Source organism: Budorcas taxicolor, chromosome 1 (genome assembly GCF_023091745.1).
Source record: "Budorcas taxicolor isolate Tak-1 chromosome 1, Takin1.1, whole genome shotgun sequence".
Taxonomy (NCBI): domain Eukaryota; kingdom Metazoa; phylum Chordata; class Mammalia; order Artiodactyla; family Bovidae; genus Budorcas; species Budorcas taxicolor.
The window spans coordinates 52479156-52505810 of record NC_068910.1 but is presented as its reverse complement, the minus strand read 5'-3'; the positions used below and the strand labels follow the sequence as shown (position 1 = coordinate 52505810).

The 26655-nt window shown below is 41.5% G+C and overlaps 1 protein-coding gene across 2 annotated transcripts in view; it reads left to right on the top strand.

Moving 5' to 3' along the window:
• The window catches only part of PDCD6IP (programmed cell death 6 interacting protein), a 71179-nt gene extending 59311 nt beyond the window's left edge, over positions 1–11868 (top strand). For both annotated transcript variants that reach the window (XM_052640548.1, XM_052640491.1), the window contains exons 13-18: positions 1710–1958; positions 2325–2459; positions 3587–3681; positions 8817–8940; positions 10098–10306; positions 11217–11868. In XM_052640548.1, coding sequence (XP_052496508.1) covers positions 1710–1958; positions 2325–2459; positions 3587–3681; positions 8817–8940; positions 10098–10306; positions 11217–11391 — 987 coding nt within the window. In that variant the 3' untranslated portion in view covers positions 11392–11868. The remainder of the gene's footprint in view (positions 1–1709; positions 1959–2324; positions 2460–3586; positions 3682–8816; positions 8941–10097; positions 10307–11216) is intronic.
• The last annotated feature ends 14787 nt before the right edge of the window (positions 11869–26655 follow it).

The following is a 26655-nucleotide window of genomic DNA, read 5'->3' as shown; positions in this document are numbered from 1 at the left end:
GAATGTTCATGGTTCAGAAGGTTCCTGTAGAGAACTCTCAGCCCTGTTCTTTCCACCTTATTCCCATCTGCTCTGTATACATAACGTATTCATTAGTGTCTGGTCTGTGTTTAGTGCTTTTGTATTTGTGAAAAATACATATGCACACAGATATACAGAATATATTATGTGTGTGTATAGCTTTATATTCTGATTTCCCTTCTCATTGAAAATGCGACATACAGTGTATATGCTTTTGTACCTTTTTTCATTTAGTAATATGTCCTGGAAGTCATTTGCAAGCAAGACTTTGACCTGCTTGTCTAACGTCAGATTCTGCTAGGCCCCTTTAATAGACTTTGCTGTGCCCATCCAGCCGTGATTCTTTGCCCTCTTCTTCCTTTTAGAGTGTCTGTGGTTTGATGCTTCTTAGACCTCTGGGAGTCACGTTAGAACATGTTAAGAGACTCTGCATTTAAGAGAGGACACCTAGGAGATAAACGGTGGTTACCAGAGGCTGACATGTAGAAGAAACTTGAGGCTTTTCCTCAGGTTTCGGTTTCCACATGGGAAGGTCGCCCTGGACCCTCCTGTCAAGGAGCTGATGACTAAGGGCATGGACTGCAGAGCAGGGCAGCTTCTTAGGCACGGGCAGTAGATGAGGAGACCTTTGGGGCTGAAATTGCTGCTGGTAAGAAGTGAGTCAGGGGTGGAGATGGGGTTCTTGGACGGTCCCTTCTTTGCCCACTTTCTTGCTCTGAGCATTCTTGGTCAAGCAGAATGGGGGCTTGGGGTTGCCCAGGTGAACTGTGAAGAGCTGTGAGTGAAAGGGAGCAGCTCACAAGGGCCTTAGAGGGCAGGCACTTGAACCCTGAAACACTATTACCACATACGGGTGTTAGGCATTTATGATTCATGTGGCTGTTAGGCAGAGACTGAATGAGAGGCAGAACTCATGATGTGAAGAGAGATAGGACCTACCCCTTCTTTCTCTCCCAGGGTTTAAAATCAGTGTATGACTTAGAGCTTTCTGTCTCTCTCTTTGTCTCCCCCTCTTGAGTGCTGTCTCCATGTATCGTTATCTCTATTTTTATCTCCATGTCTCCCTCTCTCAATCTCACTATGTTGGCAAAATAGGGTATCTCTTGACAAAACACACCTTCCTCTACATCATCGTGAGGACACAGTAAAGTATAAATGTGGTTAGAATGGGGATTCATGTCAGTGTATGGCAAAACCATACAGTATTGTAAAGTAAAATAGAGTAAAAATAAAAGAAAAAAAAAATGTGGTTAGAGAGTGGTTTGGAGTCAGGCAGACTTAGGTCTCAGGTTTCACCTCTGCTCCTTTAGTAACTGTGTAACCTCAGGCCGGTGACTTAATTTTTCTGAGACTCTGTTTCTCCATCTGTGGAATAGAGGTAATAAATACATACTCTATGGGATATTGTAAGGAGTGCATTAAATTAGATCTGTGAAGTGTTTAGGATTGTGCCTGGCGCATGATAAATGTTCAGTAAATCTGTTTTCATTATTGCTGCTGCCATTGCAGGCTGAACCACTAAAGGTACAGCAGTGTCTGTATGTAAGTAAACCTGATGTCTGAATTATACTTGGCTCTCTGAGAAATCATCTCTCCCTGACCCTGGTGAACCTTTGTATAATTCCCTTCTGGTAATTGGCTTCTGGTTTTTTGGGCAATTAAGCTAAAAGTTTTTTTAAATTGTATAGGTGGTGAATGTCTTAAAATCCTTATTGACAAATCTTGATGAAGTAAAGAAGGAAAGAGAGGGGCTGGAGAACGACCTGAAATCAGTGAATTTTGACATGACGAGCAAGTTTCTGACTGCTCTGGCTCAAGATGGTGTGATAAATGAAGAAGCTATTTCTGTTACCGAACTGGATCGAATCTATGGGGGTCTCACAACTAAAGTCCAGGAATCTCTAAAGAAACAGGAAGGACTTCTTAAAAATATTCAGGTAATGTTTATATACTTCAGTAAGATTTTTATTTAAAAAATTACAGAAGGGATCATCTGTATACAGGAGGGGTAATCTGGGCTAAATCTATCTATTTAGGATTGTGTTTTTGGCAAGTATTCCATATTAACAGAAACCTGTAAACCGTTGGTTATATTTTCATGCCCACTGAATTTGGGGTAATTTTACTAATGGAAAGCTATAAAGTACTGTGCTACTCCAAAGGGAATATATTAGGTAAATATCTAATAATAACTCAGTGTAATCATAGGTGATTTTCATAGTTGGAAAAGTATCAGTAAAAATGTCATGAGTGATATTAATTTCATAAATATATATAACTGCATAAATCTTTCTTTTCATAAGGTCTCACACCAGGAATTTTCAAAAATGAAACAATCTAATAATGAAGCCAATTTAAGAGAAGAAGTCTTGAAGAATTTAGCTGCTGCGTATGACAACTTTGTTGAACTTGTGGCTAATCTGAAGGAGGGCACAAAGGTATGAAGCACACAAAAAATAAGAGCTAACTGACCAGTGTGGCCGTGAGGATATAGTTTGAGAAGTTAATTGGTATTTCCAATTGGACCAAATCATTCTTCATCTTGAATTCTTTAGCTTTCATGACTTTGGCCCCCGAGAGCTTTGTTATAAGCGGGAGAAAGCTTAATGAAGGTGGTGGATTTCATGGGAACTTTGCAGAATGAGTATGCGTATTCATTCATTTCAGGTAGCAAGATTTAGCAAAAATCAGCAATACTTTGTTACATGATAGAAAGTCGGCCAATCTGAGTGAATTATGAGGGAATAGGAGTTGTAGTCAGAGCTGATACGTGATGGGGAAGGGGGTTGGTATGACTTTCATAGTCTCTGCTGATGGTTTAGGTGATGATAAATTTGTGATATGCTTGTGTCTTAGAGTGCTTACTGAATATGTTTCAGTATTTTCTAGCCTTTCCTTTAAATATTTTTGGGGAAATGCTTATATTTGGTTTGACCAATTTTGGGGAGCAAGTGATTTTTTAAGTTTTTCAAGTACATAATTCCTTTTGGTACTTTAACTCCACAATGATGACTGAATAAAGTTATCTTGATTTTAATACAGTAGGTATAATGTAAAACCCTCTAAAGAGAGCATAGAAATACTGCCAAAACCTTCCAAAGAGAGAGGATAGTAAAATGCCATTTTAATTTGATTTAAAATGCTTTGTTGAAATAGGTAAGCTGAGAAAACTCTCCAGAGTGCTTTTGGAAATCCTTCGAAAGGTTTCTGAAATGATGCCTGCGTTTCTGAAATGAACATGCAAATCTAATGTTTCCACTTAAATAGGTTGTTTTTATTATGTAGTAGATTTTTTTCTAGGAATTGGGAACTTGTTCACAATCATGAAACTTAACTTGTCACTGAATTTTTGGTGACAGCACTTTCTAACCATTATTTTATTTATTTTTTTCAAAATATCTTAGGTCATATTTAACAATAAGGTACTGGACTTAAGTGGTGTGACTGTCTCTCATGCTGAGGGTTTTAGTTCTTTAACTGTTATTGACAAATGAGCTTTAAATTGTGTTCCTCTTAGATTAAAAATTGTTCTGGTTTGTCACTGATGTTTGTTCTTTGCTTGTAGTTTTACAATGAGCTGACTGAAATACTTGTCAGGTTCCAGAACAAATGCAGTGATATAGTGTTTGCACGGAAGACAGAAAGGGATGAGCTCTTAAAGTAAGTTTATTTTCTGTATCAAATTGTACTTTTGAAGTATTTTTCTTAAAAAAAAATTATATTCTTGCTACCTCTTTTAGAAAAATCACATGTGGATACCCTTGTGGTGGGTTGGCAGTGTGAGTTAGCAATTTCCTTCATTTCCTCTGTGGTGGTTTACAAAGCAACAGACAACCAGCTGCATGATTCAAGAACAACAGGATGTAAAGGAGCACAAACTAGATGAAGGGAGAATAGTGATGTCACAGAAGTGATGGCAGCACAGCTCACGTGACGATCTCAGGGAATGCCAGTAAACACGAGCAGTTCACCTTGAAGAGGCAGATGGGGTCCTTGAATGGAGCTGCAGGCACAGCATGAGGGAGAGAGGATTTACAGCTCAGAAAATGTCAGCAAAAGCACTTTCTATAGGGCCTACTGGGCAAGCAACATACGACTCACTCTGCGTGGAGTAATGGAGAGCCGGCTCAGCATTGTACCCATTAAGATGAGAAAGAGAGCAAAATTTAACAAAACTAATAGATGAAGAACATTCACCAGAATAACATTGTCACAGAACAGGTGAAATTTTACTGTGAATTAAAAAAAAAAGGTTAGGAAACAATCACTAAGGATTACCACGAACAAAGCCAGTACTCAAGGAAGATGGTAGGAAAACAAGAGGTCATAAAATATGAAGTGTCAGGATTTAGGGCACAATTGGAAGAGAACAGAACCATCACAGATGTGAGATGAAATGAGGAGGAGCCAAAGCAAGAAAAGACAGCGAAGAAAACACAGGAGCAAAGAGTAGCAAAGAAGGAATCAAAGAAAATGAAACCAGAGCAAGGAACAGGATTAAAAAAAAGTAGAGAAGGTGGGCAAAGAAGATCTAACATACGTAAAACTGAATTCCCTTCAAAGAAGAAAATCCCAAACAGTGAACAGAACAAATACTTAATGACATTACTCAAGAATATTCTTAGAATAAGTCCTGTTGAAAGGGTATACGTCATTTGGTCAGGAAAAACGAGTAAGAACTGTTAACACTTATTTGTATTAAGGCATATACATTACTAGCCTTCAAAGATAATGACCAAACTTCTCTGGTGGCCCAGTGGTCAAGGCTCTGTGCTCCCAACACAGGGGGAATAGGCTTGATCCCTGCTTGGGGATCTGAGATCTCACATGCACATGGTCTGGCCAAATAAATATTCTTTAAAAAAGAAAATGGCAGAATCCTATTAAGGCAGTCAGGCAGACAGATCAGCTCAGTTTATAAAAAGGTGAAAAAAACCTAGGCTGGCATCACTGCATGCTAGAAGAGAATGGAATGATTGCTATTCAAACTCAAGGAAAGCAAATATAAGACAAAGATTTTATATCCGGCCAGCCTGTCCTTCAGGTATATTCAAAGTCAGGTGGTCATTAGCGATGAATATTAAGAACCCAGAGACTACTACTCAGGAGCCTTTCTTGAGCCCCTCAGATGACCTCACCATTATTCTCATTTGTCCGTGCTTAAAACAGTTTCCTGTAGAAGAATGGGGAGAGCTTAAGAGCTACTTCCTTCCAGCCCCAAGACAGAGCAGGGCCATTTGTTATCAGTTTTTCTACTAAACCTTTAAAAAGCAAATATTTAAAATCTTTTAAAAACGGTTTTAGAGGTTAAAAACAAACCCAAATTAGTTTTAGTAGTAAGTAAATCTGAAAAGAGTAAAACAGAGCAGTCTTCGGACCAGTTTTATTTATGAATATGGATGTGAAAGTTCTAAATAAAATGCTTGCCGTTTGTATTCTCCGGGATATTAACTAATGAAGGAACATGAGCATGACCAAGGAGTGGGTGGTTATTCCATGAATACAGTGATTGGTTTAGTATCCTTACACCTAAGGAGAAAAAGATGGTCTTCACAGATGAGGAAAAAGCATGAGGAACTATGTACATTCCCCCTAAAGACCAGCGCCACCTGTCAGTGCTGTCATTCAGTGTTCTATTGGCAGCACCAGCCAGCACCATTGGGCAAAAGGCGATGAGAGATACAAAAATCGTGAACTGTCACTGTTTACAGACTTTATGATCGTGCATCTTGGAAACCTAAAAGAATCAGCAGCCAGACTCTGCAAATAATAAAAGAATTGGTGATTGTGAAAATAATTTGTAGCCATCAATAGCATTCATACAAGTAAAGACATAGAAGATACAGTGGAGGGAAATATTCACGAGAAAGTGAAATACATAAGAATAGATTTGTCATATATGAGACCTGTATGAAGAAAGCTTTGAAACACTATTCAAGGACACAAGAGAGGATTTGAGCAAGTTCTAAGACATATCATGTCCTTAGATAGGATGAGACAGCTTCATGAAAATGTCAGTTCTAAATAAATTTATCCATTCAACATAATTTTGATTTAAAAAAAAAACCACATACTCGTTTAAAAGTAGACAAGTTGTTCTAAAGCTCAAGGTGAAAAAAGTCAAGAATAGCCAGGAAAAACTGCATAAAAATAACAGTAATGGAAACTAATTTACCAGATTTTAATATATGTAATATTGTCTCTAATTAAAACACAGTACTGGCACATTAGACTAAAGACAGAAGATAGGAAGATATTTAAATCATTAAGTGAATTTAGTGTTTTAAGAAAAAAAAATCCTAAATCATAGAAGTTAAGAAACAAGTGCCTAGTCATTTAGGAAATGAAAGTTATTTTTACAACAGAATAAGTTCCAAACAGATCATACTTGAAATGTATAAAATGAAATGAAAAGAAAATGAGAGAAATTTTTAGTAAAGCTGGAATAGGAAAGGTCTTTGTAATTCTGACATAAAATCCAGAAGCCATTAAAGAAAAAAGAGTAAGTTCACCATAACATGATCAGCAGAGTCAAAATGTAATAAGCTGGTGGAAAGTGTTTGAAACTTATTCCCGGGACAATAGGCAAATTTACCAAATTTATAAAGAACTCTGAGATACTGATGAAGAGGGGAAAAAACCCAATAGAAAAATTGGCAAAGGATGTGAACAGAAATTCTGCAGATGAAATAAAAGTGACTGTTAAGCATATGAAAAAATACCTCCCCTCATTCAATATAAATATAAGTACTCTGAAATGGCATTTTTCAGACTGTCAAAATTTGGAAGTTTGATAGCGTGCTTTATCGGCACACTTTGGGGAGCAAGTCTCATTCTGCTGTGGGAGTGCACAGTGGGGCAACCCTTTTGTGGGACACAGTAAGGTCTGAATTGCAGACCCATACATTATTTAATCCAGCTTCTTTTTAAAGGATGTTTTCTATTTACCAATATACAAAAATCTCTAAGATGAATAATTTATGTTAAAAAAATAAGGTTACAGACTAGTGTAAAATATGCTTTTTGTGTAAAAAGGGAGAAAATAAAAATGAACATTTGGATTGGTTTATTTCTGATCAGGAAGCTCTGGACAGGTTCATAAGAAAGAATAGTATAGTGTCTGTGTGTTTGTGGGAGTGAATGGTGGAATGAGAATTTGTAGATAGTGGTCTGTCAGTTTTTGAATCAAGTGAATATATTTCCGTTTCGTAAAATTGTACCAAATTTAAATAATTATGGAGATTCTGAATTATTTTTATAGTCACCATCAAGTAGTCTGTAATTTTATTTTTCAGATTGTGTTCCCATCCTTGGCCCCCAAGGATGTTGAACTCTTGGTTCAGATTCAGTCTAGTAGAGAAGCCCAGTTCATGAAACAGATAAAGATGGATCTGTGATTTACTAGCTTTGTTTTATATAGTGGCTAGGAAATTTATATAGTGGCTAGGAAATTCATATAGTGGCTAGGAAACTCTCATTTGTCCTTTAAATGTGTTAATTACTGCAACCGTGTCTGGTTTTTCAAAGGAAAGAAAGACGTTTTATATCTATATTTGTGTTAGATATTGTATTTATGATTAAATATACTCAACTAATTAGGTAATTATTAAGATAATTATAGATGAGTAAAATACTTAAACTATTAAATGTATTATATTTACTATATATGGGATACATATACAGACACACATATACTAAATGTTTCAGAATCTGACCTTTTAAAATTTTAATATGGGCTAAAAGCTTGTAGTTTATATTGTAAGCATTTATTACGGATTATAAACATTTAGGAAGTATTTGTGATTTCTTGATGAATGTGTGTTCATCTTTTTTATATATGGAGTGTCTAATTTATTTTCAACTGGGATTGTTTTAGAGAGTGAAAGTGTGGTCTGGGGATACTTGCTGGAATTGTTCCATCAGGACAGCAGGGCCTGCCGCAGACACTTGAGGGCATGTTGTGTTTGTTGTTCCGTGCTTGTGAATCAGCACAGTGAGAAGTTGATCAGTACCAAATATTTCATAAGAGTGTATTTTACTTTAGGGTTTTGTTTATCGGGATTTGGGGATAGATTCCAATTTACTGTTGGAGGAGTCTTTAAATTTTTAAAAAAGTTTTGATGCTGTATTTTAGTGGTGCTTTCAACGTCTGTCTTTAATGAGATTACCTATGTGAGGTATCTTTTAACATGAGGTATCTCAGTGCCATGTTTTGGATATCTTCAGAAAATTTTCATCAAGAAATTTCCATTGTTTTCTGTAAACACTGATATACAGTGATTAAAATATTAGGTAGGAGATTGTAAACAGTTGTGGTTTTCTGATCATTTTTAGATTTTTATGTTAGGAGTTTCTCATCTAGGGGCTGACCTCTTACTAGAGAGAGGGCAGTTTCTTAGGACTGCTTGCTCAGTTTAACATGTTCCTTACTCTGGCTATAATTATGGGCTCTGGAAAAGTTTACCTTTTCCCCTTATCTTCAGAAATCGAATAAAACTAACTTTATTTTATTTAGTAGTAGGAAGAAAGATGATTTCAATTAGTTCTTGCCAAGAACAGAAATATAAAGTATATTTTAAAATACTATCATTGTTTTGATTCTATTTTCTGTGTTTCATACATGAAGAAAAGAAAGAAAAATATCTGGATTTTACAGATGTTGGTTTTTAAAATTGTGTTAATTTCTAATGCTTCTGGCTTTAATAAGGGACAAAAATTGTGTTAATTTCTAATGCTTCTGTCTTTAATAAGGGACACAAATTGTGTTAATTTCTAATGCTTCTGTCTTTAATAAGGGACTTGCAACAAAGCATTGCCAGAGAACCGAGTGCTCCTTCAATCCCAACACCCACGTATCAGTCCTCTCCAGCTGGGGGGCATGCACCGACGCCGCCAACTCCAGCACCAAGAACCATGCCGGTCAGTAAGCAACCATTACCTTCTAAGATGGAAGTTTTACGTGTTTGTGACACTTTGCTAGCTGTGAAGGATAACACAGACTTTACCTTGTAGAGCTCTGGTGGGCACCACTTTGATCAGGTGACCAGCCTTCTGATGTTTTGCAGTATGAAGAATACGCATTCTTTATTTATGGATCACTTCTGAATTTTTGCTAAAAAATGTTTACCTTGAGTTTAATGAAGTCTTTGGAACCAACTTCCAGTTTATAGCAAAGACAGTGATAAAACCATAAATTAAATCGTGCTGTTGCAAACACTTGGACAACCTAGAACAGGAACATTCTTTGAGACACTTGTCTTGGTTTTCTAAAGGCGAATATTATAGAAAGAGAAAAGGTAGATGGCGAGGGCTTCTAGATTAAAAGAGAGGAAAGACTCCCAATAATCAAATGTAGTACATGAACCTCAATTGGATCTTGGTTTAAACTTTTATAGGTGTTTTTATGAAAAATAAGGAAACTTGAATGTAGGGTGGATACTCAGTAATACTAGGGAATAATTATTAATTTTGGAGTAACTATTAATTTTCTCAGGGTGAAATGGTATTGTGATTATATAGGAGAATAGTAGGACTTGTATACTTGAAATCTTTAAGTCCAGTGTCCTCAAGTTTGCAGCTTAAGTTTCAAATGGTCCTGCAAATATGTAGAGATAAATATAAGAATATAATTATAGGTAAAGCAGAATTGGCCAAATGTTAATAATTAATAAATTTAATTGGTAATTATGTGATTATTTATGATAGTACTCTTTTAAGTTTTCTGGTGTTTGAAATTTTAATATGAAAAATCATGGGGCCAGGAGGAGATAAGAGAGAAAAACGCTATCTGACCCGTTCCTTCCTCCTCCCTCAAATGTGTGACCACAGATGGGAGCAGTAAATGATTAAATATTGGGCATCAGGAAAAGAGCAGTGCAATGGAATATCCACAAATTGGAGAATTATTTTTCAGCTGTGGTACATTCCTGGAGTGGTGAGCCCACATTAAAGAATGGGAATTAGAAATACATTCAGTTGGATTCTGGAGTTTCTCGTACACTCTCATTCATTTTAATTGATAGCAATTTGACAGAAAGCTGACCTGTGTTGTAGTCAGTGCCGACTTTTTCTTACAGCCTACTAAGCCCCAGCCCCCAGCCCGGCCTCCACCTCCTGTGCTGCCAGCAAATCGAACTCCTGCTTCAGCTCCGGCTGCGGCTCTAGCTCCAGCCCCGGCTCCGGCAGGCACTGGGACCACTGTACCAGCTCCATCACAGACTCCTGGTTCAGCTCCCCTGCCTCAGGCCCAAGGACCCCCATACCCCACCTATCCAGGGTATCCTGGGTAAGACTGAAACTCTGTATGTCCTAGTGAATTGGCTAATGTTGCTAACTCTGGTTAGTCTTTTAAAAGCAAGGTCACCCATTCTCTGAATGGAGGTGCCACATAGACTACATTGTCAGCTCACATAGAAATGCAGTGAGTTATAGTCACTTTGAGCAGTTGAATAGCCATTTCCCAGGTTTATTTAATTTGTTTTTAGTTTTTACGTGTTGGGTTTATAGTAAACATACCTTCGGTATGGAATTCAGAATGTGCTTCCTTGGTCATCTTTATTTAGGTGATAAACAGGTGCCTTTTCTGGACTTAGCAAGACTGATAAGGCCTTCTTCACATACCTGTACTCTGACGTCTTGACATTCCTATCAGCTCTTGAACCAGGAATCTACCTAATTATGGCATATACTTAAAGATCAGCTGTCTTTGTTATTTTTGTAATCTTAAAAATCCAGACAGTTAACTTCCTTTTAAGGTGTCTGCCAGACTTAGGAAGTAAATTGTATCTTCCAAATGTTAAACCTGTGAAACCAGTATGAATCTATGAGCATTACAGTAAACATTGAATCTTGTAAAACAGAAATGGACTTTGATTGCCACAGTAAAATGAAGAGTCTCTGTTTTTATTCTTGGTGATGGTTGAATATTTAATCTTATTTCCTTCAAGAGTCTTTACTTGGGTAGTATTAAGTACTTTTTTCTTTCATTTCAGTTAATAACAGGATAGAACTCTTTTCTCTAGCAAGTACCTAGGAACAGCTGTTTTTTTCCCTCTCCACTGTTCTCTAATAGACTGAGAAAGAGAGGAAAATGTGGTTTTCTTGAAAAAAACTTCATTTTAGAATAATTACTGTATGGTTCATTTTCTAGTATTTGGTTTACCGATGCAGCTTTTTTTTGTTCTTCTTCCCATCAGGTATTGCCAAATGCCCATGCCCATGGGCTACAATCCTTATGCGTATGGCCAGTATAATATGCCGTATCCACCAGTGTATCACCAGAGCCCTGGGCAGGCTCCGTACCCGGGACCCCAGCAGCCTTCATACCCCTTCCCTCAGCCCCCACAGCAGTCTTACTATCCACAGCAGTAATATGTCAGCTCAGAAGCTCAGCTGGTTCAGTTCAAAGGGAAAGAAATACCAACCCTGCAATAAGTGTACTAAACTCTACGCTCTGGTTACTATAACGTCCTCTACTGTGCTGAATGCAGTGTATAATTTCTGTCTGCAGCTAGAAGCTGTGCCCCAGTTCCACACTTGATTGAACTTGGGCGATTTGCTGCTGTTGCAGTGTAAACACTAAGTATAATAGAATTTGAATTAAATTACATTACAGTTCATAAAAGTTGAAAATGAGAAATTAAACCCACTGGTGAAACGTTTGAAATTATTACACTTAAGTACGTGATTGGAACATCAGATGCTTACAACAATGGTTTAAGTACGGATATACAAGAAAACTAAGTTATCTTTCTCTTTTGGTTTATTGATTTGGTTTGATTTTCCTTACGCTATTTTGCATAATCAAAACATTGTAAATCTTTTAATTTAAAAATAAATTCCTTAAGAACAGTTGTTATTGTTATGTTTTGTCATTGATTCCCATTGCTGTCTAATTTCTTCCTAGTACTAGTCTCTCATTTTATGTGTACATAAGTTAAACAGATCCTGTGTTAAGTGCATGATTAATGCAAGTTAATAGTCAGGTTCAATATATCTTATAGGAAAACCAAAAGAATAATAACCATAATTTATCTTTCTTTTGCTGATTAGTAAATTAATTTTGACATTTATTTTGAAAAATCTTATAATGTGGAAGAAACAATTGCTACCAAAGATTCTTCAAATATTCAAGTGAATATGTATATTTAATGTTTTATTACTAACTTCTCCAAGAAATCAATACAGATTCTGGTAAAAAATTTTTTCTTTTTTTCATAATCTGGTTAAAATAAATACATGTCATTAACAGTACTGTCTAATGTAATGGAATTGTTTAAAGAAAATTTACTGTACCCTTCTGTCCTTTTTTTTACCTTACTGTCTTAACCTAGTAACATTTAATGCACAATGTGTATGATTAGATATGATAAGCCCTTTCATTTTTATGCTCCTAAAAGATTGGACTATTTTATAATTCAGGGAGTACACAAAACAATTGTTGGGAGCATATGCCAATTCTGGAATAGTCTGTGTATTTAATACTAGTCTGTGCTGTTCGGATAACTCAGTGCTGTATAAACCTCAGTGAGACTTGCCTGGTGGAATGCACAGACGTGCATCGTGGAATGAGAAAGTGAGAGAGGAAGGAGCTGTCTGAGACCCCAGTGGGGTCTGTTCTATGTGAGGCTCATATCTGAACATACCAGACATCCGAGCAGCATTCCAGTGAATCTGTTTATGCTTATTTTCAAAGTTTTAATGCTAACCTTTTCTTGAATTGTTGTTTCATTTAAATGATGCTGTCAGTTGGTCCATTGTTGTTTTCATTTGACAGTTTGGGTTTATATTTTTAAATGTGGGGCTGAAGGTGTGATTGTAAAGGGAGCTAATTGGTTTAAAATATATGTATATTTAAAAAAATCTTACTTTGTTGTTGTATGTAGAAAACATGAAGGCATGTTACTTCAGTATAAATGACTTTCACATGCAATACTGAAATTGCTTTAAAGTTCAGTAGTTGAAACCTTGGCAAAATAGTTTTTTACATATCATAGCTGACTTCTATTAATATGGAATCATCAGAATATGACATGGACTTGTTTGACTCTTGTGTAAATGGCACTTAAGTTCCTCCTCCTTATTATTCAAGGTACCATCACCAACAGAAGATACTCAGTGAGATTAGGGGTATCCCAAATTGCTAGTTTATAATTCTCACTAACACAGAAAAAACCAAAAAACAAAATTGGCCTGAATATTCTCTTGGGGAAAGAAGGCACTATTAGAAAAGAGTAAGTGTATCAGAGGGCCAAAAGAGAAGTTACAAAGCTGTTTGGCTCATTTCCTGTGCTGGGCTGGGCTTGTTCTCAGAGCCACAGGAAGATGGTTCAGAAACTTTAGAAAAGGCGCCTCCATAGACCCTCGTGGCAGCCTCCCCGGCTCCCTGCCCATTCCCTCCTGTCTGTTCCCTCCTCCTTTAGAGGATGCAGATGCTTTCTTCAGGTCACTTGTGTCCACAGGTGACCAGGTTTTCACAGTCCTTCGTTGCTCGATGTGTCTTCATGGAGCTGTCTAGTTCCACTAAGGTGACACGTGAAAAGTTTTTCTTTCGTCTATTTTGCATCATAACAAACAAGGAAGCCCTCACTGGAATTATTTTTGTTGCCAAACTTTTTTATCCTTTGCTTTCTGTGTTCCAGAAAATACCCTACAAAGTTATGGATAATGCTTTTTATTTAAAGGAAGGAGAGTGTCACTCTGGTTCAGGTATGTTGTACCTATGTTTATAGTTAGGCTATTTGATTTCCTAAAGCACACTATTTCTGTTTTACTTCTTTATATTGGGCTTTGGAATGCTATTTTAAAATGGACTGTAAGTAATGATCTGAAAAGCTGGTCTGAAGTGGGGAAAAAAACTAACATTTCTTACTCTTAGTTTGAGACAGATGGCTTGATTTCTGAGTCTGGTGTCAAATAATGGTGTACTCCTGTGCCCCTCCGTTTTTATTCTCATTTAAGAATAATAGTCATATGCCATTGCAAGCCAGTCAATCTTTATGAGATCTGTGTACCCAACTTCTTTGCAATTTCTAGTCTTCCTCTCCCCAAATATAAGTAGTTAGAGAAAAAGGGTCACTGATTTTCTGTGTCAGTCAGCAACCTTTCTAGTCAGATTTAAAAAATGTTTTCCATTAGAGCTTTACAGTTTGCAAAAGTGCATTGTACACAATTTCTAGTTTCATAAACATAGCAAAATGCACTTCGTTAAGTAGGTTTCAGTTTGTTAATGGGGAGCTTTTTTTTTTTTTAAATGATCAGTATGACTTAGAAGAACCTGGCTACAACCTAGTGCCATCTCTTTTTTTTGTGACACTTTTGCAGCTATTAGTTGCTTCACAGTGCAGAACAGGATACAAAGTAGGAGAAAAACTGCATTTTAATTACAAGTTTAAAAATAGACTTTAGAACTAAATGGTTGGTTATAAGATTTACATGGAAAGGCAAAGAAGGAAAAATTATATTTTTAAAGAAAAAGAGAATATTCAGGCTTTATTTCTGGTATGAAGTTTATATTTTTTAAAAGAAATCCTATATTATCACGCCAGAGATTTAGATTCTTTTCTGGTTACAAACATTGCTGGTAGTTGGATTATATTTTTTATTGTATTCATTTCTCTTAGGGGGAAAATTGTAAAGAAAAGGGTCCAGATGAAATGTATCCTAGAAATAAAAGTTGAAAGATTTTTACTTCCTTGTAGTATGAATTCTTATTTAAAATATTTATCCTTCAGCTTTTATATTTCTCTTAATTTCTTCATTGAACAGTGGGTTGGGAAATTAAAAAAATAACCCACTTGAACTAACCGCATGAGACTTATAAAAAAGACGACAGTGTTTAAGTGTTTTCTTACAGCTGTCAACCTTGTAGATGATCATGGTTTTCAAACGTCCCTTATGATTGAACCCAGATCTTTCAGATGAGTAATCTCTTCTTCAGGCTTCCCTGGTAGCTCAGCTGATAAAGAATCCTCCTGCAATGTGGGAGACCTGGGTTTGATCCCGGGGTTGGGAAGATCCCCTGGAGGAGGGCATGGTAGTCTACTCCAGTATTCTTGCCTGGAGCATCCCCATGGACAGGAACCTGGCAGGCTGCAGTCCATGGGATTGCAAAGAGTCAGACACCACTGAGCGACTCAGCGCAGCATGGCGCAGTCTCTTCCTCAGGTGTCATTTTAGGGGTTACTTTTTGGAATTGTTTGGCAAGATTACCACGGTCAATTGGTCAGGGAAAAGGGGATGGTGAAAAGTGGTCATCTTTGAAAACGTTTGTATTTTCTTATTTTCTTCCTCCTTCTTCCCTGTTTCAAGATCAGATGCAGCTGTTTTAGTGTGTAGCTCAGAATACGCAGTTTATCTGAGGATGTGTTGATTTTGTATGTCTCAACTATGTTGGAGTTGAACAAACTAGCTCCGGGAATGAGTTGAGAAGCTGAATCCCTAATACGTGTAAAATCTTTGTTGGTTGGTTTTCACTTACCTGGCTTCTAGGTTGGAGACTACCAAGTTCTCCCTGAGGGGCTTGGGAACCTAGATGCGTGGGGTGGGAGGACAGTGGGGATCTAACGGACCCTCCCTAGAACTGGGGTTCACCTGCAGCTGAACTACAAGCAGCTCTGCGCTGGGGCTGTTAACGACTGCAGGGCGGGTGGGCTTGGCCTGAGTACAGACAGGAACTTGGCTGGAGCCAGTGCCCCAGAGAGCGCCTGGCCCCTGCTAATGAGGGTCCCCATCCACTGACTGACCTTGCCTTTGTAGTTAATTATCCATCTGGGTCACATCCAAGTCGTCTGCCTCAGCACTCTGCCCACAAGGGACCCTGGCTTGTGTCAGCTCTGTGGCTCCTGAAAGCCTTCCTTTTTGGTTAAAAGTTGCTTATGTCCTTTTTAATCAATGACACCAAGTGAAGCAGGTAAATAGGTCAAGTCTATTACCTTTGTGTTTCTTTTTAAGTTTTCCTGTATTTATAACTGTTTTAGTCTCTACACATTTTTAAGCCATGTAATTCATATGTAATGACCATCTTCCATTTTCACTTTTTAATATATTTTACTATTAATACCACTGGTTTTTTCTTTCTGGATGTATTAGTTATGGTTTTTTTTTTTTTTGGCAATCCAAGAGGAAAGTTTAATTTACAACTAGGTTAAAGTTATTAATATAGTTATGTGATCTTCTGACATTTTGTGTGTTTGGAGTGAGTATTTTTTCTGTTTCCTTTTCCAGTCTTTCATTGCTTGGATTGTGTTGTCTTTTTTCTAGTAATTGGAACACTACTACTATTTTCTTCCTTCCCATCCCCAGGAAGATTTTTTTTTTTTTAAATATACGTTTGTAAACAGTGTTTGGACTTAGTGTTAATGTAGTAGTATTCTTACATTATGACCTTTGGATTGTTAGCTTGGTTGCTTCTGGTTTCTGATGATGACGAATAAAGCTGTTTCATGCTCAAGTTTGTTTCCCTCCCAGATTTTGGCTCCAGTGGCTTCTGCTCCCAGTAACCTGTGATGCTGTGTCTTCACCTGTGTCTCCAGTTTGGGGAACTTTGTCCCGTGGTTCCACATCTCATCTCTCTGATGCACTCTTTAGTAATTTACCTTTCTGTCTCTAGTCCACTGCTGCTGTGTTCCATTGACGTCATGGTTGCCTCCTCTTATTTCACGTATCAACTTGCCCAGCATCAAGCTATGTGCTTACTGGTTCTAAGGACTACTGAGTCTTTAAGAATTCATTTGTTGCAGAAGAACCCCGTGAAATTGGTATTTTTATTCATACTCACTCTACACAGGGAAGTCAACTTGGAGAAGCTGGGCAGCTTGCCTGTGGTGACACAGCTGCCGAGTAGCTGAGCTGGGGCTCTTTGCGCAGCCACCTGTGATCTGAGCAATTAATGACGGCCTCTCCCTGCGCTGGCACTGCCGCTGAAAAGAGCTCACGTCTGCTGAGTGCTCGCCACGATCCAGGCCCTCTTCTAAGCAGTTCAGATCCAGCAACTTACTCTAGTTGAGCAGTCAGTATTGAGGTGGCCACTAATTTCATTACATTTTGCAGGGCAGGAGGAAACAGGGCACAGAAGGATTGAATGTCCTGGGGCTGGCTGGTGATGGAGCTGGGATCTCACTGAGATGAAAAGTTAAAGGCAAAAAAACCCACCAAAACAATCCACAAAAACGGAAAGGGTCATATTCCACTGTATATGCTTGCCACATCTTTACCCATTCCTCTGTTGATGGGTGTTTAGATTGCTACCATGTCCTGGCATGGTACCATGTAAATAGTGTTGCTATGAACACTGGGGCATTGGGGTGCATGTATCTTTTTGAATTGTGGTTTTCTCTTAGTATATGCCCAGTAGTGGGTTTACTGGGTCATACAGTAGAAACCGGCACAACATTGTAAAGCAACTACATACTTCAATAAGAATTAATTTAAAAAGAAAACCCAGAAGTTAAAGGCTTTCTAGAGTTTCTCCTGTCCCTTGGAGTCTTTTTATTTTTAAATTTCCTTATTTGACTGCACTGGGCCTTAGTTGCGGCACTCAGGGCCTTCAGTCTTTGTTGCGGGATCTAGTTCCCTGACCAGGGATGGAACCTGGGTCCCCTGCACTGGAAGGGCTCAGAGTCTCAGCCACAGGACCATCAGGGAAGTCTGGCATTGTTTTAAAGGGCACTTGCTCTCATTTCTTACATCCATCTATCCATTCACCTATTCATTTTTTTCTCCCCAATAATTAAAAATTAAATATCAAAAGGCTATTGACTAGGTGCTGGGAATACAGCTGTGCCCTCAGGGAATTTATATTCCGGGAAAGAGTGAAATTGAACTGGGAACAACAATAGGTTTAAGTGTGAATTTGTGGGAATTCTCCCATTTCCTTCCTCCTCTCAGTGCCACAAGGTAGCTTAAACGCTTTGCATGTTTCTGACCCAGGGTTGGTTTGCTGGGTGGGGGGCAGAAGCTGGAGTCTCTGGGGCGAGGAGTTGAAGCAGCAACAGCCCCAAGGGGATAGGTTTTAGGACAGCATTTTTAGAAGGTCACAGCGGGCCCAGAGGGTATCATGCTCTAGATGAGGCGAAGCGTCTGTCTTTGAAGGGACCGTGAGGCTGGACAGCATGGAGTGGTAACCCAGGACCTGCCACTGCCTTGGGTGTTAGTGTGGGAAGTCAGTAATGACAGACTGAATTTCTCATCACCCTGTGGGATGGGCCTCAGAGTCAGAAATGAATGACTTCAGTCAGTAGGTATTTCTTCTGTACCTGTGCCAGCTTCAGTTCATAGCTGCCTACTGCATTCGGGCCATCTCTGGGAGAGCAAGGGATGTTGATGCCACTCATACTTGCACCCATGGTCTGAGTGTCCAGGTTTGTCTGTGAAGTCTAGAACTCTAGGAAAGGCCCTTCTGCTAACAACACTGCATTCATTTGGTTGGATTGGCTGAGGCCCCACTGGAGAACTGGAGAGCAGAAATAGCAGGGCTCCTGGAAGCTTCTTGATCAATCATGTCTGACTGTTTGAGACCCCCTGGACTGTAGCCCACCAGGTTCCTCTGTCCAATGGGGTTCTCCAGGCAAGAATATTGGAGCGGGTTTGCCATTTCCTCCTCCAGGGGATCTTCCTGACTGAGGGATCGAACCCACATCTCCTGCACTGGCAGGCAGATTCTTTACCTCTGAGTCACTGGCCAAGTCCCTGGAAGCCTCTACTGGTGTTCAAAAGAGTGATCTGAATGCTTTCACCTGCTGGTCAGATACACGGTTGGCAGGATGGAGGGAAGGTAAAGCACCCATGAGACAGTGCTGCGGAGACTCATGTTTCTCTGCTTGAATCCTAAGGTGGCCCCAGCCCAGTCATGCCATGTAAGGCCCAGGCCAAGGGGTTGCCTCAGTTGTGGGGAAGCCTGTCATGCTGTGGTAGCAATGAGCCCACTAGAAGCTGTGGATGTTGAAAGATGAAGCTCCAACTTGGTCCCAGGAGAAGAGTCTGCATCTCCTCATGGCTCATTCCTGAGGCAGCAGGTTGGTGGTTGAGAAACCATAGGTGTAAATGAAATCCCAGGGGCCCCAGGGCTGTGCTCTCAGAACAAAGGAGGCTCAGTGGGTGAGGCAGACTCCCCTTCAGCTTCCAGGGGCTGCACCCTTGCAAACACACAGTGGCCTGCTGGAAAGTGTCCACACCCACCGGTCAGGAGAGGTCAGAAGGGCCTTCCGCAGAGAGTTCTGGACTTCACAGACACTTAGGACAGGTGCTGACAGACATGAGCAGCACCTTCCATCCCAAGCTCTGTGTGACCCACCCTCACCCTCATCCCTTCTCCAGGCACCAATGCTGTAAAAGCTGGCACTAGTGAGTGAGGGGAACCAGGCTCTGCCAGAGGCCAACACATGGGGATGTGCCTCAGACCCTCGGGAAATGGGATGGAGCCTGCATCCCAAGTGTAAGGGTGACCCTCGGTCCATCCTCATGGCGTGGCCTGGGCACCCTGGGGAGAGACCTGCTTAGGAAGGACAGCGAGGTGAGGCAGGTAAGGGACACCCTGCTTGAGAAAGAGTGTCCTGACGAGTCCACTGCATGCTGTGGGGAGACCTGGGACATTAAACAGGTTTTCAGCCATAGACAGAACTTGCAGTTGGTGAGATGGCCGAGGAGGGCTTGGAATGGTCAAGAAGCCAGAAGGAGCCTGCAGGGCGGAGGCAATGGGACACCACTGCTGGTTCTTCCACTGCGTTCACCCGAGATCTCGGCTCGGATCTTTACGGTCATTGCTCTTAGCTCTCTGTCAGGTAGACTGCCTGTCTCCACCTCAGTTCTTCTGGGGTTTTATCCCGTGCCTTTGTCAGGAACTGCGGTGTTTTGCTTCACTTCCTGTGCTTGTGGTCTCGGTTCTGCAGGACGCGGGACGGTAGCTCCTCTGGCTCTGGTGACCACCCGGGGTGGATGGGCGTGGTCCGGGGCTCCTGCAGACTGCCGGGCGGGCGGGGCTGGCTCCATCCCTCTGGCGGGCCGGGACGTCAGACGTGTTCGTTTAGCGGGGGCTGCGGGGTCAGGACGACTTGAGGCAGGCTGTCTGCTGATGGATGGAGCTGCGTTCCCGTCCTGTTGGTTGTTGGTCCTGAAGGGTCCCGCACCGGAGCCTAAGTAAGGGCTGGGGGTGCCCGCCAGGTCGCAGCGCCCAAACGGCGGCCTGCGGAGAGCTCACGCTGAGGAGCCTTCCCCGTGGCTCGACCACCAGTGTCTGCTCGCGCCTTCCCAGGACACCCTCCAAGACCCGAGGTAGGCGCGGCCCAGGCTCCTCTGGAGTCACTGCTTTTGCCCCGAGTCCCAGCGCACAACACGCCTCGTATGCCCCGCAAGGTTCGAGTCTCTGGCGACTTGCCTGGCCGTCCAGTGATGAGGGCTTCTTGCTCCCACTGTAGGAGTTGCGGGTTCAATCCCTTGGTTGCCCTGGTCCTCGGGGAACTAAAATCTCGCAAGCCAGGCAGTGTGGCAAAAAACAAACAAAAAACCTCCATAAAAAGCAAAGCCAAAAACCCCCACAAAAAACCAATGAAGTCTCTCAACCTGCTTCCCCTAGCCCTGTGTGGCACTCAAGCTGCACCGGCCTTCAAAGTCAGATGCTCTCGGGGTTCCTCCTCCTGATGCCAGACCCCCAGGTCCCTGGAGTGTGACATGGGGCTCAGAACTCTTACTCCTGTGGGAGAACCTCAGTGACAGAATTCTTTTCCAGTTTGCAGGTCACCCATCCAGTGGGTGTGGGATTTGATTGTATTGGGAAAGCACCCCTTCTACTGTCTCATCGTGGCTTTGCATTTGGAGATAGGGATCTTTTTTGGTAGGTTCCAGTCTTTTTTTGTCTGTGGTTGTTCTGCAGTTAGTTGTCACTTGGGGGTTTTCCTGGCAGCAGATGAGCTCAAGTCTTGCCACCAGCCATTTTATCTCCTCCACCCCTTCCCGCTGTGTCTAGATGGCCAAGGGAGACCCCTCTTCACCTGTGTGTGTGTGTGTGTGTGTGTGTGTGTGGTTGGGCAGTGAAGTGTTTATTTATTCATTTTTTGGTGGCATGCAGGATCTTAGTTCTCTCACTGGGGATCAAACCCATGACCTGTGCAATGAAAGCCCGGATTCTTTTTTTTTTTTTAGATGTTCTTTATGTCCTTCTGAATTATGTTATTCCTCACAATTCTTTTGTTTTCTTTTCTTTTTGATTTTGGCTGCGCTGAGTCTTCGTTGCTGCACTCAGGCTTTCTCTAGCTGCAGCGAGAGGGCACGACTGTTGTGTAGTGCAGGCTTCTCCCTGTGGCGGCTTCTCTTGTTGCAGAGCACTGGCTCTAGGCACTCCGGATCACCAGGTGTGGCCTGCAGGCTCTAGAGCAGGGGCTCAGCAGTTGTTGCTCACGGAAAGCCCGGATTCTTAACTGCTAGACCACCAGAGAAGCCCCAGCAGTGAAGTGTTTAGACGAAGGCCACATGTGGGGAGTCCAGGGGTTTGAAAGGGTGGCAGCGAGGGAGCCCCGCTGGCAACAGAGGTCCCAAGAGGGTTTGGGTAGGAGAGGGGCAGCCACGTGAGGTTTGGGGAGCCCAGCAGGGAGAAGGGATGCATCTGGACGTGCCGTGGAACTGCTTGGTAGATGAGAGCCTTGTGGCAAGTGGGTTGGACACTCTGGACTAGGGGTCCTTTGTTGTCATGTTCTTGGGTCGTTCTCCACTATTAGGGGGTAGCCCTTGGCTAACCCCTGAGTCCTGCTCACAGCTGCCCTTCCCAGAGGTCAGGCTTCCCCTTCAACTTTTCATTCCAAGTTGGGGTCCTTGGCTAACCCCTGGGTTCATTCACTGGGGTCTCCTGGGGTCAGGGGCCTTCTCACAGTGGCTGTTGATTTCATCCGGAAGTCCCCAATTTTCAAACCACCGGCAGCACTGAGCGGAGGTTGAAGACTGGTTGGTAGAAGCAGCCTGACCTGGGCTGGGTCCTATGTGATTCTGGGCGGGACTCTGGGCTGTAAGCCTCTGCCTCCCTGATGGCAGGAAAGGAGCAGCGTCCCCAACACCTGCTCGGGTAGGTGCTGCTGGCTGTTGTAATGGTTTCGAACACAAACTCTCCATCACTTGGGGAGAATTTGGTGAAACTGTTGGCATTTCTATGGCTTCAGGCTTATTTCTATTTGGCTGTAGTTCACGTCCATTTCTGGCATGTTTAGCCAGGATGCAACAGGAAGCTGGTGTCCTGCTTTTTAGAGTAGTGTTGTTTCACTGGCCGTTTCATCCAGATTCCTCAGTTCTCACACCCTGGAGCTAACACTAGCATTTCCCCCTGAAATACTACAAAACTGGTAAACCCCATGCCTCCTGAGGGTAAACCACTCCATGAATAAATTAAGGTAGATTAACTACTTGGGTCCCATAACCCCAAAGTGTCCTCAAGGGGATGGAATTCAGGAAGTAGAATCCTCTACTAGAATGAGAAAAATTGGAGCTTTGTATTTACTAAGCTCTCACTGAAATACGGCTTCCCAGGTGGCTCTATAGTAAAGAACCCACCTGCCCATGCAGGAGATGCAAGAGATGGGGTTCGATCCCAGGGTCGGCAAGATCCCCTGGAGAAGGGAATGGCAACCCACTCCAGTGTTCTTGCTTGGAGAACCCTGTGGACAGTGGAGCCTGGCGGCTACTGTCCATAAGATAGCAAAGAGTTGGACACGCCCGAGCGACTGAGCATGCGCACAACTGAAATACAGAATTTCCTCCAATTATAAATGACAACAAAAGGTCAAATCCTGACCAGTGTGGTGTTATTGGTACCTGTGATATATCTCTTCTTGAAATCCTAGGTATTTGTATATCGTATTACAGTTGCCACTGATTTTTCAAGATGTCATTTATACTTATCACTACTTTGCATCTATGATAAATAGACCTGCCATGAGGTCTTGTTATTTACTGTCAAAAAAGCACATATAATATTAGTATAGACCCCACTTGTTTATAATAATTGGAAAATAAATCTAAATAGAATTGGTTCCCTTTGTAACTCTATATATTTTGCTTTATGAATTTAGGAAGAGGTCTATAGGCTTTGCCTGACTGCCCATTTGGTTCACAGCAGCACAAGAAAATGTATTAACCTCTAGATACTGGAAAGCTTTCTGAGTAAGAGCGGCAATTTCCACTTAGACCACAGGAGGGAACTATTTCCCAACTAATGCTTTAAAAGATCACAGCAGGGATTTTTCTTATTCCTCTTTTAACTCTTGTTCTAAAATTGGTTCCAGTTTTTTTCGTTACTGTTAACAATGTAATTGAGGCCCCGTGATGAGGTGCTAAAGCTGATATCCCGCCATGAGCTGAGGCATCTAGGTGTTGTGAGTCTAGGAAGATGTGATAAGGAAAACCGAGTCTCCTACAGATGAGAACTTGTTTAATGCCCACAGCTTGTTTGCTGTCTCTCCCTATTCCCAACCCTGCAAACAAAAGAAAACAAAACACACAACCAAATTTACGAAGCAGAGAGTATACTTGTCTTGTTGTTCTGGTAGGAACAGACCCTCCATTAGGACAGAAACAAAGCTGAAGGGTTTTCATTAAGTTGGCGGCTGTCAGAAGTGGCTGCACTTGTCTGTGTGGAGGGGAGGGCAGAGGCGGGAGATGGAGTAGGAGGGAGGGACTTTATTATTTATTTCTTTTTAACTTTTTTATTTTATATTGGAGTATAGCTGATTAACCATGTTGTGATAGCTTCAGTTGCACAGCAGAGCAACTCAGCCACACATAAACGTGTATCCATTTTCCTCCAGACTCTGGGAGGGTCTTTATACAACCGGAACTTTATAGGCACAGAGAGACTATGATTCTAGAACAAATCCCGGGACCCAGCCAGGCCTGCAACTTGGTGACATGGTGGTTACCCCAGGGCTGATTTTAATGGGAACAATCTTACACTATGTCCTTTGACCACACACTTCAGCACATAGGTCACTGGATGTATTTAAGGGCTCAGAATGAAGATCTGAGTGTCTCATTGTAAAGGGCAGCAGCCACTTTTACAAATGAGCCTGGGTCAGAGGAACAGCTATGCGAACCTTCACTTGCCCCCACATAGAAGTAGGGTGGGACTGGAAGAAAATGATGTTGTGGGTGGGGTCCCTACCGCAGAGGCTGGCTCTGGGCTCCAGCGACCTGCCACAGTGACTCTAAAATTAACGTGTTTGCTCGCTCTCTCTCCCTGCTCTTCTGACCTTTAAGGATTTTTGGCTGTTATTACATTTTAAAATTATAAAATATTGCTGTTCTGTGCTAAATCGCTTCAGTTGTGTCCGACTCCTTGCAACCCTGCATGGATGGTAGCCCACCAGGCTGCTCTGTCCATGGACTTTTCCAGGCAAGAATACTGGAATGGGTGGCCTTTCCCTTCTCCAGGGGATCTTCCCAACCCAAGGATCGAACCCAGGTCTCCCACATTGCAGGCAGATTCTTTACTGTCTAAGCCACCAGGGAAGCCCTATAAAATATTAGCTTTATTTAATATCACAATATTGAATAATCCCTAGGAATATGGGTACTCCATCCCTTTTGGTTCAATATCAGCACGATTTAAAAAAAATGTTTTTTGGAGGATAGTTGATTTACAATGTTGTGTTAGTTTCAGGTGTACAGCAAAGTGGATTAGTTATGCATATTCACATAACCACTCTTAAGATTCTTTTTCCATAAATGTCATTACAGAGTATTAAGTGGAATGCTATACAGTAGGTCCTTATTAGTTACCTATTTTATTTATGGCAGTGGGTATATGTCAGTCCCAATCTCTCAATTTATCCCTCACCCTCGTTTCCTCCCTGGTAACCGTAAGACTGTTTTCTACACCTGTAACTGTTTCTGTTTCATAAGTAAGTTCATTTGTACCATTTTTTTTGGGTTCTGCATATGTGATACTATATGATATTTGGCTTTCTCTGACTTCACTCAGTGTGACGATCTCTAGATTCATCCATGTCATTGCAAATGGCATTATTGCTATTTTTTTGTATCTGAGAAATATTCTATTGCCTATACATACCACACCTTCTTTATCCTTTCCTCTGTCTGTGGACATTTAGGTTGCTTCCATGTCCTGGTTCTTGTAAATAATGCTGCAGTGAACACTGGGGTGCATGTGTCTCCGGGTATCAGTTCAATTCAGTCGCTCGGTCATGTCCGACTCTTTGCGACCCCATGAATCGCAGCACGCCAGGCCTCCCTGTCCATCACCAACTCCTGGAGTCCACCCAAACCCATGTCCATTGAGTCGGTGATGCCATCCAACCATCTCATCCTCTGTCACCCGCTTCTCCTCCCGCCCTCAATTTTTCCCAACATCAGGGTTTTTTCCAATGAGTCAGCTCTTCGCATCAGGTGGCCAAAGTTTTGGAGTTTCAACTTCAACATCAGTCGTTCCAATGAGCCCCCATGACTGATCTCTTTTAGGATGGACTGGTTAGATCTCCTTGCAGTCCAAGGGACTCTCAAGAGTCTTCTCCAACACCACAATTCAAAAGCATCAATTCTTTGGTGCTCAGCTTTCTTTATAGTCCAACTCTCACATCCATACATGACCACTGGAAAAACCATAGCCTTGACTAGATGGACCTTTGTTGACAAGTAATGTCTCTGCTTTTGAATATGCTGTCTAGGTTGGTCATAACTTTCCTTCCAAGGAGTAAGCGTCTTTTAATTTCATGGCGGCAGTCACCATCTGCAGTGATATTGGGGCCCAGAAAAATAAAGTCAACCACTGTTTCCACTGTTTCTCCATCTATTTGCCATGAAGTGATGGGACTGGATGCTACGATCTTAGTTTTCTGAATGCTGAACTTTAAGCCAACTTTTTCACTCTCCTCTTTCACTTTCATCAAGAGGCTTTTTAGTTCCTCTTCACTTTCTGCCATAAGGGTAGTGTCATCTGCATATCTGAGGTTATTGATATTTCTCCCAGCAATCTTGATTCCAGCTTGTGCTTCATCCAGTCCAGCATTTCTCACAATGTACTCTGCATATAAGTTAAATAAACAGGGTGACAATATACAGCCTTGACTTACTCCTTTTCCTGTTTGGAACCACTCTGTTGTTCCATGTCCTGGATACATTTGGCTGTTATTTTGATTACGAGCACTGCTGTTTCTTTCAGTCACTGCTTCCTTCAGGCGTGCATGGGTGTCTTCATCTACCGTAGCTGACCTTTCAGGCTCCATCCTGGATGCTGAAGCCACAGCAGAGACCCAAGGGCTGTGGCTTCTAGTTTCATACAGAACTCTGCACACGGGTCCAGGTGACCACTCTGAACATGGTTCTTTCAGATGTATTACCGCATGCCAGTCAGACAGGTTGTAGATTTGCTCCAAGCCTCAGTTTCCTCTTGTATAAAATGAGAAAGATATTATACCTACCTCAGGAGATTCTTGTGAGAATGAAGAAAACCAAGGGTGTACGTGGCTAGCACCATGCCTGGCTGTTATCACTGAGGACCATAGCTTTGTCCTTGAGTGTGTGGTGTACTTGGGGTGAGCAAATGGCCCAGAGTATGAGTGGCTGCAGCTTCAGTTGGGCTTTCTGGCCCGGGTACCCCTGTAACCCGGGGAACTTAACCAGAGCCCTTCACTAACGTGCCCT